This window comes from Notechis scutatus, chromosome 2, assembly GCF_049901735.1.
Source record: "Notechis scutatus isolate UNSWTSFEM ecotype Mainland chromosome 2, rNotScu1.2, whole genome shotgun sequence".
NCBI lineage: Eukaryota > Metazoa > Chordata > Lepidosauria > Squamata > Elapidae > Notechis > Notechis scutatus.
In genome coordinates this window covers 182,898,732-182,913,041 of record NC_142010.1, presented here as the reverse complement: position 1 = coordinate 182,913,041, position 14,310 = coordinate 182,898,732, and the positions used below count along the sequence as shown (strand labels likewise).

Here is a 14,310-nt window from a genome sequence, read left to right as displayed (position 1 = left end):
TAAGATTCACATCCTACACAACGTAGTAATTGTTACTATTCATTTAAAGCTGTATTAGTACTAGTTTGTTGTCCCAAGCATATAGTGTCAACCATCATGTACCATAGTAATAATCAGTTTTATTCCTTGCATTTGTGTGAGTGAACCTGTATGAAAAATGTAGTATCTGAAATCAATCCAAATGTATCTGTCGTAGGATGCAGAAGGGAGCAGCACTTGCTATCTGCCCAGACACAAATGGTTATCTCATCTTTTCTATTTCAAATGGCAACACATTCATCTAATTTTATATAATTACTCATGAAAGCACCCATTCCTAACTACAGATTATATCAAAGCAAATATGTGTCATCATGTCACAAAGCTCCAGCTTTCCATTGTCCTATTGCCATGATGGCGAGCCTATGGCACGTGTGCCAGAAGTGGCACGCAGAGACACTTCTGCCAGCATGCGGGACGTTGCCCGGAAAAGTCCCACTGCGCATGCACGTGCACTGCCTGCCCGACAGCTGATTGTCAGGTATCTGGCACACATGCACGGGGGAGGGGGGTCCCGTGCGCATGCGCAGAGATGCGCAGCATTGGGGATCACGTGCGCATGTGCAGGGGGCATGGGTGGGCACACACATTGCTTTCTGGCTGCTGGCACGCAAGCGCGAGCCGAATTTTCATCACAGGAGACCCAAAAGGTTAGCCCCCATTGTCCTATTGCAATGACAACACAGGCATAAAGGAGGAGTTTGCATTACAAAGTTTCATTCTTGGCCTGCTTATTCTCCCCATGGACTTCTATGATTAAATGAAAGAATTGTGAAAACTATATCTGAAGAGCTTGACGTTTATATTTATATACAATGCCTATCTTCTGCCCCACTCAGCAATCTGCCTTTTGGTATAAAGTTTCTCCTAGAATGACAGTGCTGAATTCAAGTTCTTAGTTCTCAAATGCACTAGATCCTTATTCTGTTTTCCTTGTAAATAGGTGGAGGTGCATTAGTACTCGGACAGGAGCAAGATCAAAGAGGAGAAGGCTTTAATCCAGCTGAGTCTTTTGTTGGCTCAATTAGCCAGCTAAACATTTGGGGTTACGCTCTGCCTCCTGAACGGGTAATATATTGAATCTAATTTGGTTTTCCTAAAAGTTCCATTTTATGAAAGCTATTTGCTCTGGGAGGAGGAATACTGGAGCATAGGTGCCAATAGCTAATTTTTAGCTATATGAATTACATAAAACTAAAACTAAATACATAATAATCAGTAAACCCATTGATGAAGGTTCTTCAAAGGGATGTGTTCATGGTGAACATTCCAAACACAAAAGAACAGTGATGGGCCTTTTTGTTTTTATTTATTTTCCTTTTCATGAAGCATTCAGTTGTACATTCAGTTGGGGCAGAAAATTATCTGCCAATTTCTGTAGCTTCCAAATCAGCTTTAACCTCTTTGACATGACCAAAAGCAATTTGATGTGCTTCTTAGCAATAAGAGGGCTTCTCATTAAATGGCACTGGAACCGAACAAGTAATCAATCATAGGCCTATTATTAAGGGGGAAATGGAAACAGATAAGAAGTGGTTAATTAAATCACCCTGAGCTGCTGGAAGAAAGGCAAACAAATGAATTGAACTCAGTTAAGATATGTAAGAGAAACACCACATACTTTGCAAAACATTAGAGTGGTTCATGATAATATACTTTTACAGCTTTCATCTTTTTCTAAAATAATACATACAAAAACTTAAAGCATTTCAAACCCCTGAACGTGCTATTTTAAAATAATAAATTATAACATGAAATTAATTTTCTATGCATAGGTGTCTTTATATGTGTGTGTGTGTGTATACATACACACACACACACACACACACATATATACACTATGCATAGGTGTCTTTATGTGTGTGTGTCTGTGTTTGTGTGTGTGTAAAATCAGTTTATCAGGGAATTTGTTCTCAGTTTTAGAGTTTTTCAAGTGTATCCAAGATTGAAAACTGCTACAAAGGTATCTGAATGGAAAAATGTTTCTGTCTAAGCAATTTTTTGTGTATGTGTATTTTGCATTTGTTTCCAACTAATTGGTGACAACACAGACAACTACATGTTTATCTTCTTCTTGCTTGAACTCTAAGGTGAAGTCCTTGGCTACATCTTGTCCAGAGGATCTCCAGAAAGGCAACGTATTAGCTTGGCCAGATTTTCTTCCTGGGGTTGTTGGAAGAGTGAAGATAGATCCCAGGAGCATATTCTGTGCTGGTTAGTTATCTTTCAAAGCCTTCGTGGAAGTATCATACAGTTGCATTCAAACCATGTTCAGAAAAACTGTGGCACTGAATGAAAGGTTTCAAGAAGGTCTCAGAGAGAAAATCAGTAAGAAAGTTATTTCTCTTGCAATAGGCGGGTAAAATGTAAGAGAAAATCAACAGTGTTGATATTTCTGACTTTCTCTTGCAACAAGGAGCATACTGTACAGGTAGTCCTCAACTTACGATCACCATTAAGCCCAAAGTTTATGTTGTTAAGGGGGAATTTTGTTAAGTGGGTTTTGCCCGATTTCACAACTTTCCTTGCCACAGTTGTTAAGTGGATCACTGCAGTTGATAAGTTAGTAACCTGGTTGCTAAGTGAATCTGGCTTCCCCATTGACTTTGCTTGTCAGAAGATTACAAAAGGGGATCACATGACCCCAGGACACTGCAATGGTCATAAGTATGAACCAGTTGCCAAACATCTGAATTTTGATCACACAATCATGGGGATATTACAAAGGTCATAACCATGAAAAACAATCATAAGTCACTTTTTTCAATGATGATGTACCTTTGAGCATTCTCTAAACGAACTATTGTAAGTTGAGGTCTACCTGTATTCTAGTACAGCAGTCACCAACCTTTCCAGCTTTGCAAACCGGCAGAGGGGGAGATGGGATGGTTGGGTACGAGCGTGCATGCCCACCACTCATGTAAGTTGAGTTGCAGAACTGAGCATGCTTCACCGCTGTTTACACGGCCCGGTTCCAAACAGGCCACAGCCCAGTACCAAGTGGTAGCCCCGGGACTGAGGACCTCTGTAATAGGATACATTATTAATTCATTAGACCATAGTGAGTGGCCAATATTTCACATGGAAACAAAAAAACAGTCATTTTATACAGTAGAAAAATGGAAGAAAGAGCTATTAAGGACAAGAAGATTTATTAATATTTTAGAAATGTAGCTTAATATATTTAAGGGAACATATATTTAAAAACACAAGTATTACTAATAACATTTTAATATAATTCACTCCTCTATAACGTTTGTAGTAAGTATTTACCTTAGCTGAATATGATTTAAGTTAAATGTTTGTGAAATAAGCTATTTAATTTCAAATAAATTAATTAAAAGAACATAAATTATGAATATGATTTTCTATTTCGTGTAAGTGTGGTTCAATAAATTCTAGTATAGTTGGTTTTTATTAGTCCAATTGTTCCTATTAACTATAAAATGCATCCTAAAATTCCGTCTGTCATTCCACATTCTTACACTACACAGAATTCTCCGAGCAGGAGCGTCAGGGAAAATAATTCCCTGATAGCACATAGAAAAATGTTTTAAATTTACTGGTATTAGTTCTGAGGCATGAGGCTAAAAATACAATTACCCCCATGGCCTTGCATGGATACACTTGATCATTCAATGACTGGAACATTCAGTCTTAATTCCTCAAATTCCAGTGTTGTGTAATAAATGTTCATTGGGACCTCAAGCAAAATATTTATGGTTTCCTGCATTAAGAATGTTGAAAGCATGAAATTTCAGAGTGGGTCATAGAGAAATATTTCTTGGCCTTCATGAAACAATAATTCAATTTTTTCTTGATTTGTTATTTGTTTTTTGTTGTTAATGGTTTTTTTTTTGTCATTTTAAATTATAAACATTGTTTTAACAAGTAATGAAATGCAGAACGTTTCCTACTTTAAGAGAGCTTAGAAATATTTTAACCAGGCAGCTTATTTAGTACAATATGAAGAACCAGAATGATGAGTACAGAATTGCATATTGATTTTATTTTGTAAATATTCACAACTCAGCCATGCTTCCCTTATTCTCCCTTACCACTTGGATAAAATATAATCCTTAGAATCTTCTTTCTCTAAAAGATGGAATGTTGATTTGGCAGTACAATGTAGTGGCATTTCATTTTAATGGACTAATCGAAGGGGGAGTCGTGAATATTTGATAAGTAAAAATATACATAATTGTGTCAAATTAGATCATTGCTTAGTTAATACACAAGTGACATTGTTTATAACATCACACAAATTATCATCACAGAAATGGACTCAGTTGTCTGCAAAATCTACTGTAAATAGTTCATTTGCTCTGTGGTGATACTATATATAAATTGTGTATACATGTTGATTTGTCCACAGATTGCCAACCTTTAGAAGGATCCATTCCCCACCTGAAAACTTCATCAGCTACTTTAAAGCCAGGATCAAAAATATCTCTCTACTGTGACCCAGGTTTCCACATAGTGGGAAATTCTGTCTTACATTGTCTAAATTTAGGACAGTGGGCACAACCTCTTCCACATTGTGAAAGTAAGCAGCTATTTTTGTAACAGCTTTAACTTCAGGATATACCACACTGTTGTTCAGAAGTTTATTTTATTTATTTATTTTATTTATTTATTTTTGTCAATTGCTTACAAGATAATAGGTATAAGTAAAAACAGTTATGAATACATGGATACATATAAGAAAAATAAAAAAATAAAAGAAACAATAGGACAGGGACAGTAGGCACGTTGGTGCGCTTATGCACGCCCCCTACAGACCTCTTAGGAAAGGGGTGAGGTCAAAAGAAGACAGTCTTAGGTTAAAGTTTTTGGGGTTTGGGGAAGAAACCACCGAGTCAGGTAGAGTATTCCAGACATTGACCACTCTGTTGCTGAAGTTGTATTTCCTACAATCAAGTTTGGTGTTGTTAACCTTGAGCTTGTATCTATTGTTTGCTCTTGTGTTGTTATGGTTGAAGCTGAAGTATTCATTGCAATGTATGATTTTATATACTATACTTAGATCGGACCGAAGGCGGCGTAGTTCTAGGTTTTCTAGGTCTAGAATTTCGAGTCTGGTGGCATAAGGTATTCTGCAACGAGTAGAGGAGTGGAGAACTCTTCTTGTGAAATATTTCTGGACTTTCTCAACTGTGTTAATATCAGTTTCGTAATGTGAGTTCCAGACTGATGAGCTGTATTCGAGGATTGGTCTAGCAAATGTTTTGTATGTTCTAATTATTAGTGTAATATTACCAGACAAAAAGCTATGTAAGATTAGGTTAACAACTCTAAACGCCTTTTTGGCTATGTAGTTACAGTGGGCTCTAGCACTTAGATCATTAGAGATAAGTACTCCAAAATCCTTGACAGAGTTTGGATCATCAACAAGGTCTTGACTATTCAGCCTGCATTTTATTTTCTGATTATTATTTTTTGCCAATATGTAGGGCAGAGCATTTGTTTGTTGAGATTTGAAGTTGCCATTTGTTTGACCATTCTGATACATAGTCAAAGTCTTTTTGAAGGGTAGCAGTATTGTCTGTGGTGTTGAATAGCTTTACATCTTCAGTTCCTGGGTTCCTGAGCATAAGTTCCTGGGCATAAGCTAAAAAAAAAGTACTGAATGGAAGTCACTTAGGGACACCCAAGGTACTTTTTAAAATTGTTTCCATATAAACTAAATTTATTGTTAGTTTACATAATAAATTTGCTTTTGTGTGTATGCATATACATATATATGGGTATGTGTTAGATGGTGAATGAGATGAAGTGTTGTTGTATTATTGAGTGCTTATTGGATTTGTTCTTCATGACCATTGTAGCTTTTTTAATGTTTCATTGAGACTGGTTCCACATTCTTTTTAATGTGTTTTTAGCAGCAAATTTTGGAAGCGCTTGCTACTTAACTACAGTCGATACAGGAATTTGAAATTCCAAAAGCAAAGACAAACACAGCACCCTTTCTTCTTTAGGTTTCAGCCATAGACATTGAAGTTTGTATTATTAATATAATTAAAAATAGAATTATATTGCCTCCAGGAACTAGGACTTAAGCTCATGGAAGCCATTTGAAGAAAATTTTAAATAAATATGTCTCATTCCCTAATAGGTTTATATGTGTATTTATATACTGTTTGAGTATAGGAATTAGTTGTGGAGAACCTCCACCTTTAGAACATGGATTTTACTCAGCTGAGGATTTCTTTGCTGGAAGCTCTGTAACCTACCAGTGCAACAGTGGTTACTACTTGTTGGGAGACTCAAGGATGCTGTGTACAGACAATGGAAGCTGGAATATTATTTCACCATCTTGCCTTGGTAAGTCCACATAGACCACATGGTTAATATCAAAAGCTAAATCTATGTTTTCCAGTCCAATTCTAAGGATGTTGTGATTATGAGTGACCACAGGTGAGCAAGTGTCATTTCTTCTGTCACAGTGTCATGGTGCAAAATGGGGTGCTATGTAACATCTTGCATCATACTGTAACTGACACAAATTATGCACTTCATGTAAGTCGTGCGGTAATGACATGATGCATGATATGTTATTGTAGTTTACACTTGTGACTTAGATGTGTAATATGTCAATTAAGCATACATCCAGGACCTAAAAAGATTCTTTGGGTTTTTCAAGTCCTACATGTTCCATAGGATTTATAAAAAAAAACTTGAGAAGGAGATTAAAACTTGAGAAGGAGATTAAAACTCAAGTTCTGGGCAGCATATACAGTTTTGTGGGTCTTTGGATTCTGGTAGAAAGGGAAAATCATTCTTTATTAATGCATGGTCAAAGACCAAACCAACAAATATTAAAACACATATACCAGTAGTAGTTTAACCATTTAAATGTATAAATTACTTAGAAGTCAAAAACAATCAAATCTTGAGGAAGACACCAGATGATTCCCTACAGATTAAAAAAATCATTTCTGCCCTACATATATTTAGCTCCTGCCAACCTAGCAATTCAAAAGCATGCAACAGGGAGTAGATAAATAGGTACCATTTTGCTGGGAAAGTAATGGCGCTCTGTGTTGCACTCCACGCTCTAGTGTAATGTCATGGTGGCCACATGACCATGGGAATGTCTTCGGCCTGCCCCCTAAGGTCAACAATGAGTAGCGGAGTAAAATCTATACGGACTCCTTTACTTACATAGATTTAGAAATTGGTGACTTAAAAGGAAATAAATTATCTCCTTATCATAAGAAAAATATAACAAATAATTAGGATTATGAATTTTAATTGTTATTGTTCATGGAGTAGACATTTAATAAATAATAGTGTTCAGATTCAACCTTCGTATTTGAACATAAAATTGTTCTGTGGGAGGTTGAACTACCTTCCAGTTCTTGCTCTGATGGATGGTGCATTGGCCGGGGGCGGGGAACACCAATGCCTCTACCTCTGGTAGGAGGAAGTATGTGGTCCATTATGCTTTTTTCACAGATATAGGTTTATATACGTCAGTTACATTTTTTGACAGAACTTGGTTAGATAATTTTCAAGAATTGCTTACAGTACAAAGAATGTCTGTTTGCATTTTTGTCATCGCTCAGAATCTGCCTCAGTCAGCAGTTTCTCGTAAGTTTCATTATATCCTTATAAAGCACCATGTGTACTTTGTATAGAAAGAAAGAAAAATGTAGGCATCCACATTTTTTTTGTTCACAGATTGCTTTCAAAAGATCTTAAAAGAATCAGCATTTTAATATTTTGTAAGGGAACAGAGCTAGTCTCATTCCTAGAAAACTAATTTTTGGAAGAAGAATTCTTAAGTTCTGATATAGTTAGTCCTTGACTTACGACCTCCAATTGGAATTGGAATTTTGATCACTAAAAGAGGCAGCTGTTCCTCTTCAGAGGCGATCTGCCTATCAGCGCCACTGCCTGTCAGCAGCTGACCCTCCCCAATGCCTGTGCAGGCAGGCAGCTCTCTGTCTGGTTGACCACCTCCCCCAGTGCCAGAGGGGCCCGGGACAGCTTAGTCCTCAGACCATGGCCTCTCCAGTCATACCAAGGGAGAGGTGCCATCCCTGTCAGACTGTCCCAGTTCCAACTACTTATCCTCCGAACCAGGCTCTGATGAGGCCACGATAGCAAGATGATTTATGAATCGAATGCCATCCACATTCATGGCATTGCAGAGAATAAGAAAAAGACAAGATAGGCCGGGATTTTAATCAGGATGGCCTAGAAAATTAAAAATTGTGAAGAAGAAAAGGGTCAAGAGAGTAATGGATGAATGGGGGCAATCATCATTAGATGCCGTTTGGGTCAAAGGGAGAATTAGAAAAGGCAAGCTACATAGTTGGGCTGAAGTTTACCAAGAGTGACCGAGAAACGTTAGCAGCATTTGGTATTTTCTGTGAGTCCCAGGCTTAAGAGGCAGCAAAAGAGAATGGGAGGAGACTTTCAGGAGATTAGAAGGATAATCTGGAGTGCAAAAAAAAAAACCAGGGGCGGTTGGAAAATGAGGAGAAAGAGAGTGACATTTTCTTAATAACATGAAATACTGTTATTTGTTTCTAGACGTTGATGAATGTGCTGTTGGTTCAGACTGTGACTCCCATGCTTCTTGCCTTAACACAAATGGATCCTACATATGTACCTGCATTCACCCATATACAGGAGACGGCAAGAAATGTGCAGGTAAAGGAGCAGGAATAGAAGAGCAGTTTGGATGGGCACATGAAAAATTGTTTGTATCTATAGAATCATAGCTATATTTTAGTCCTCCTCTCGAAATCCATCATTGAAATTCCAGATTACCAGCCTCCTAAAATTTGTAGTATAGCAATAGCACTTCGACTTCCCAGTGCTTTACAACCCTCTCTAAGCGGTTTTACAGAGTCAGCATTTTGCCCCCAACAATCTGGGTCTTCATTTTACCAACCTCAGAAGGATGGAAGGCTGAATCAATCTTGAGCCGGTGAGACTCGAACTGCAAAACTGTTGGCAGCTAGCAGTGAGCAGAAGTAGCCTGCAGTACTGCACTCTAGCCACTGCACCACCATACCAGTATAAACAGCATAAGCTTTAAATGGAGCTGGCTTTAAATGGAGCTGGAGATTTTATTAACATTTGTATTAGTAATCCTTTATTAAGACCACATTATACCTTATTTATCCTGAAACTAAATCATTTTTTCCTAAAATGGTATGGTCTATTCAATCATATATTGAATGGATAATGAATAACACTATTTCCAAGCAAATTCAAACCTGATAATTTCTCATTTGTCCCTTTTATTGGGAAAATTGTCATAAGTTTAATACAGATAAGCTATTATTATAACCTAGAACTGGCAAAAAAGCCACACACAAAAAAGGCAAGGGGGTGAAGAAAACTCCTCCCTAGAAATTCTCGAAGTATAAAAGTAGCTGCTTTGGTTTGGTAAGATTTCTGTCTGTAGGTAAGGAACAATAAAGGAAACTGCTTAGAAATAACTGTCTTTCTTGGTTTTGTAGCCTGACACTAGCATAGTGTTGAAAATAGTAAAGAAAATTTCTCATGATGCAGGGTGGTATAAATTCAAGTAATGAAAAAAATGCCTCAAACTAAACTGTTCTTCAAAGAGTTTGATGAGCATTCCCATGCTTTTTTTTTTTTTTTGTCTGGGCTTTTACCCTGCCAAGTTTGCCTACTTCAATGTTGCGTGATTTGTTTTCATTTTTAAGCACATGAGCCACACCTGATGTCAGTAAGCTCTGTTTTACCTTATATCTGATTCCAAAGAACCCGTTAAATGCAAACACCCAGGAGATCCTGAACATGGTCGCTCGCATGGGGTCAGCTACACTGTTGGTAGCGAAATCAGGTTTTCATGTGAAAAGGGCTACCAGCTAAAAGGAGTGAGTCAAGTTACATGTTTGGAATCTGGGGAATGGAGCCACCCGATACCATTCTGTGAAGGTATTTTTTTTAATCGTTTATTGTTATTGTATAGCTAGAAATCATGGTAGCCTGGATAGGCAGTTCAGCATATAATTTATGGGAATTGCTTATTCAGAAAAAAAAATTGTTCCAAAACACGATGATACTTAAGAGTTCATAGATTTCCTTCCGTAAGTGCCAGTACTGGATTTGTAACTTAAATAGATGTTATTATTGATAGAGACTGTATCCTGGCCATTCCAACAGTGCTTATCTCCAGTGGCTGCTTAAGGACAAACAGTCCAAAATTACAGTGGGGGTGGCTTGATTCTGCACAGCAGCACTTGGGGATTCATCGGAAACACGTGTCAACCCCACTATAGCTATTTTATACAACAAATGTGGAAAATCCTTTGCACTGCTTATCTATTTCCCTTTTAGTATTAAACTGACTATGGGTCTCACAGTTTATGGCAGGGGTCCCCAAACTTGGCAACTGCAAGACTTGTGGACTTCAACTCCCAGAATTATCCAGCCAGCATAGCTGGAGTTGAAGTCCACAAGTCTTACAGTTGCCAAGTTTGGAGACCTCTGGTTTATGGGTTGTAATTTTATTATAGTTAGACCGTGTATAATTTACAGACTGTATTTTATCATAAATTTTACTGTTATCATTTTATTCTAGATTTTTTAAATTGTATATTTATTGAGTGTTTTTATTTGTTCTGGTCTCTGGTCTATGACTGTAATAAATTGAATTGTATTGTATTGATAGAGACTTCCAGTGTTATTTTCAGTTGTGACTATTTAGTTGCAGACATATCAGTAATTCACATTAAAGATGGCTGAGCTTCACATAAAGGAAAGAGAAATATTCTTAAGTCATTCAGTGAAGTGGTGGTGGAACACAAGCTTATCTGAGATTATGTAAAATCTATTGGATATTGGACCATCTCTGTTGCATTCCAGAAACAGTGAAAATCTTTCTGAATTTCTATCCAACCTACATACCTTTTTGCTCCAAATTTACTTTCTAATAATGTAAGATTTTTCCGCTCTCCAGCAATTTAATACTGGCATTTAGTGTGATTTCCACTTCCCTTTTGAGGATATAGTAATGTTACAGCAATATATTTTGCATAATCCAAATGATGTTTTTATTTTTTTTTCTTCAAGCTATTTCCTGTGGTATTCCACCCCACCCTAAAAACGGTGCAATTGATGGCTCCAGATTTACATTTGGTAGTAAAGTAATGTTCAGGTAAGAGATCATTATATCTTGTTTTACATTTGAGAAATCGAGTAAAACATCAGGCGAAATACTGTGAAACAGGCATATACCAAAAAATACATTTATATCTACCGGTATTTATTTTTTTGTCTACCTACAGATGTGAAGAAGGATACGTTTTAATGGGTGAAGCAGAAGCAACATGTCTAGCGAATGGCAGATGGAACCATTCTTCCCCGTTTTGTGAATTAGTACAATGTCCCCTCCCAAAAGAAATAAAGAATGGAAAATATATCATGAACGGTGTGATGTACCTTTCTAATGTATCTTACACATGTGACGTGGGGTACAGGTAATCAGAAAACCAGATTTTATTTGGTATATACCATGTCCTTGTTAAAATTGCAGAAGAAAAACTAACATGTATTTATGAGTTGAAAAAATATGCAAAATGTTCTCCATATGGAATTTAAACTGCTTTTTATTATTTGGTGCCGTATGTTATTGCACACTGGAAGGCAAACGAGTTTCAAAATACTGTTTCCTAATCATTTTTGAAGCATGCGCATTCTGACTTGACTCAACATGGTTGTTCAAGATTTGTGCTCCAAAGGTTATAATTCAGAAATGGTGCACAGGTAGTCCTTCATCTATAACCACAATTGAGGCCAACATTTCTGTTGCTAAGCAAGGCAGTTGTTAAGCGACTTTTGCCTCCTTTTACGACCTTGCCACGGTTGCTAAGTGAAGCACTGCAGTTGTTAAGTTAGTAATATTCTGGCTAAGTGACTTTCTCTTCCCCATTGCCTTTGCTTGTCAGAAGGTCACAAAATGTGATCACATGACCCTAGGACACTGCAACTGATAAAGACATGCCAGTTGCCAAGTGTTGGATTTTTAATCATATGATCATTAGGATGCTGCAATAGACATAAATGTGAAAAATGGTCATAAGTCACTTTTTTTCAGGGTTGTAGCTTCGAACGATCACTCAGCCAATGGTTGTAAGTTGAGAACTAGCTGTATCTATCCTTGGAACGATTGTTAATCGAAGTTGAACAATTTCAATGAATCCTTAAATGAAAAAGAATATTTGTTGTCCTATTTGGACAGAAAGACCTTTTTTTTCCCCCCCTACTTTTTGATCTCACCCACTATCTACTCTATGTTGTTTGTTTGTTTGTTCCTTAGTCTACAAGGACCATCTGTACTTGTATGTGAAGCTTTAGGTAACTGGAACAGCTCGCCTCCAGATTGTGAAATCATTTCTTGTGGCCTTCCTCCAGTAATTAAAGATGCTATTGTTACTGGAAACAACTTTACCTTTGGCAATACCGTCACTTATACGTGTAAGGAAGGGTAGGTAAATCAGCATTAGGTTCTAGTAGTATCATTTGATGAAATGTTATTACCGTATTTGCCGGCGTATAAGACGACTTTTTTGTGTGTGTGTGTGTGTGTGGCGGGTGTCACTCGCCACGCGCTGCGCAACCTTTCCCCCTCTTCCTTCCTTAGCGGTGTGGGGAGGAGAGGATTCGAAGATCCTCACGTGCAGCGTACTTTTCTTTTTCTTTTTTTTCTTTTTGCACGCAGGTTTTGCATGCGGGCGGCTGTAGGTTAAGGATGGGGAGCCCGGTGGGTTATCAGGTTTTACGGTGCTTCCAACATGTGTGAACGGTGGGAGGAGCGGAGAAGAGAGCGAGCGAGCGCCCCGCTGTGTGAAATCCTGCCGTCAAAGCAACACTGGGGAGGCAGGGTATAAATTTACCAGGTTAATGTAGCAATGGTGATTAATGCCCAGAACATTGTTTGCGGGTATTGGGGTGTGTGTGTGTGTGTGTGTGTGGTGGTGAGGAGGAGAGGTTGTCCTTTGAATGCGGAAAAGTAGGTGTGACCTGTGTAGGAAAATAAAGAGATCCTTTTAGCGTGTTTGGCTTCTTTGCCTCCCCTCGTCGTTTGACGTGGAGATAATGGCCTTCGGGCGGAGGGAAGAAAACGGTAGCTGGATCATTTCAAATTTCACTTACTCTCCTGCCTCACTTCAATATGTCTGAGCGACTCCAGATACTGGAAGACTTTTTGAATGAAAGTGTTACTCCATTTTTTTTTTAAAGAGGGCCACTTGGGGAAAAAAAAAGATTCTAAGCAATTCCTTGTTTCTTGATTAAAGAGAAGGCATTGAATATACTGTTCCTTGGCAGCCTTTTCAGTGTCCGGGTTTTTAGTGTGTGTGTGTGAGAGAGAGAGAGAGAGAGAGATCAGCTGTATTGAGAAGAGAACGTTTCCTGTGTTCTCATTTTATTTACAACATATTTTACGCTTAATGGTAAGCAATGAAAAAATATTTTTAAAACTCATTTCTAAACTCCATAGCTATTTGCATATTCTTGGTTCAAAATTGGATTAGCTCATTTCAAAATTGTCCAAAGCAGAAAAGCGTCCAAAAAAAAAAGTGCAAAAGTGGAAGGTGTGTGGAAGAGGGGGTAGTCTTATACTACAGTATATAACAAACTCTATATTTTGAGTGGAAATGTTGGGGGTCGTCTTATACGCCCAGTCGTCTTATACGCAATACGGTAATAATATTGTGGCTTTTTTCCCCTAAATCCATATTTCTGTATTCACCTAAGGCAGGTTTCCCAAAGTTTTACACTGCTGCAACTCCTTAAAATGATAAATAACTTTGTAGTAATCCTCCTTGAACCTATCGAATAATTTCATTAAGGTTAGGATTGGGTGAGAAAGAACTATTACCACTTAATTTTAATAATTCATTTTAAATCCGCATATCATAGGGTTTCTCAAACTTCATAGTCTTTCAGGGCAGCCAGATGCTATGTTGGCTCAATAGAAAGGTTTCCTCTGGGAAGGAGACGACAAGTAAGAGAGAGGACAATGTGTATCGTTGTGTGATGCTGTAAATAATACACACATCAGAAACTTTCCCACTCTGTAAAAGATTATTAAAGTTGTGCAGCAGTCCATATTCAAAGGGCAAAATGTAACATACTGTATGCAATATTTGTTGGGAATATCTTAAGACATTTGAATCTTTTTAGGGCCCAGTACCTGGATTTCAGGTTCATGACAGATGCAACATGCATGATATATCTCTTTTTATTCATATTTTGTTCTTTAAATCCAGATCACTGTGC

General features: G+C 37.7%; 1 protein-coding gene across 1 annotated transcript in view; it reads left to right on the top strand.

Moving 5' to 3' along the window:
* SVEP1 (sushi, von Willebrand factor type A, EGF and pentraxin domain containing 1) overlaps window positions 1–14,310 on the top strand; it is a 134,535-nt gene that overhangs the window by 89,282 nt on the left and 30,943 nt on the right. Inside the window, exons 28-36 of the mRNA XM_087957594.1 lie at window positions 983–1,107; window positions 2,130–2,253; window positions 4,415–4,585; window positions 6,190–6,363; window positions 8,581–8,700; window positions 9,787–9,963; window positions 11,101–11,185; window positions 11,316–11,507; window positions 12,347–12,514. Coding sequence (XP_087813720.1) covers window positions 983–1,107; window positions 2,130–2,253; window positions 4,415–4,585; window positions 6,190–6,363; window positions 8,581–8,700; window positions 9,787–9,963; window positions 11,101–11,185; window positions 11,316–11,507; window positions 12,347–12,514 — 1,336 coding nt within the window. The remainder of the gene's footprint in view (window positions 1–982; window positions 1,108–2,129; window positions 2,254–4,414; window positions 4,586–6,189; window positions 6,364–8,580; window positions 8,701–9,786; window positions 9,964–11,100; window positions 11,186–11,315; window positions 11,508–12,346; window positions 12,515–14,310) is intronic.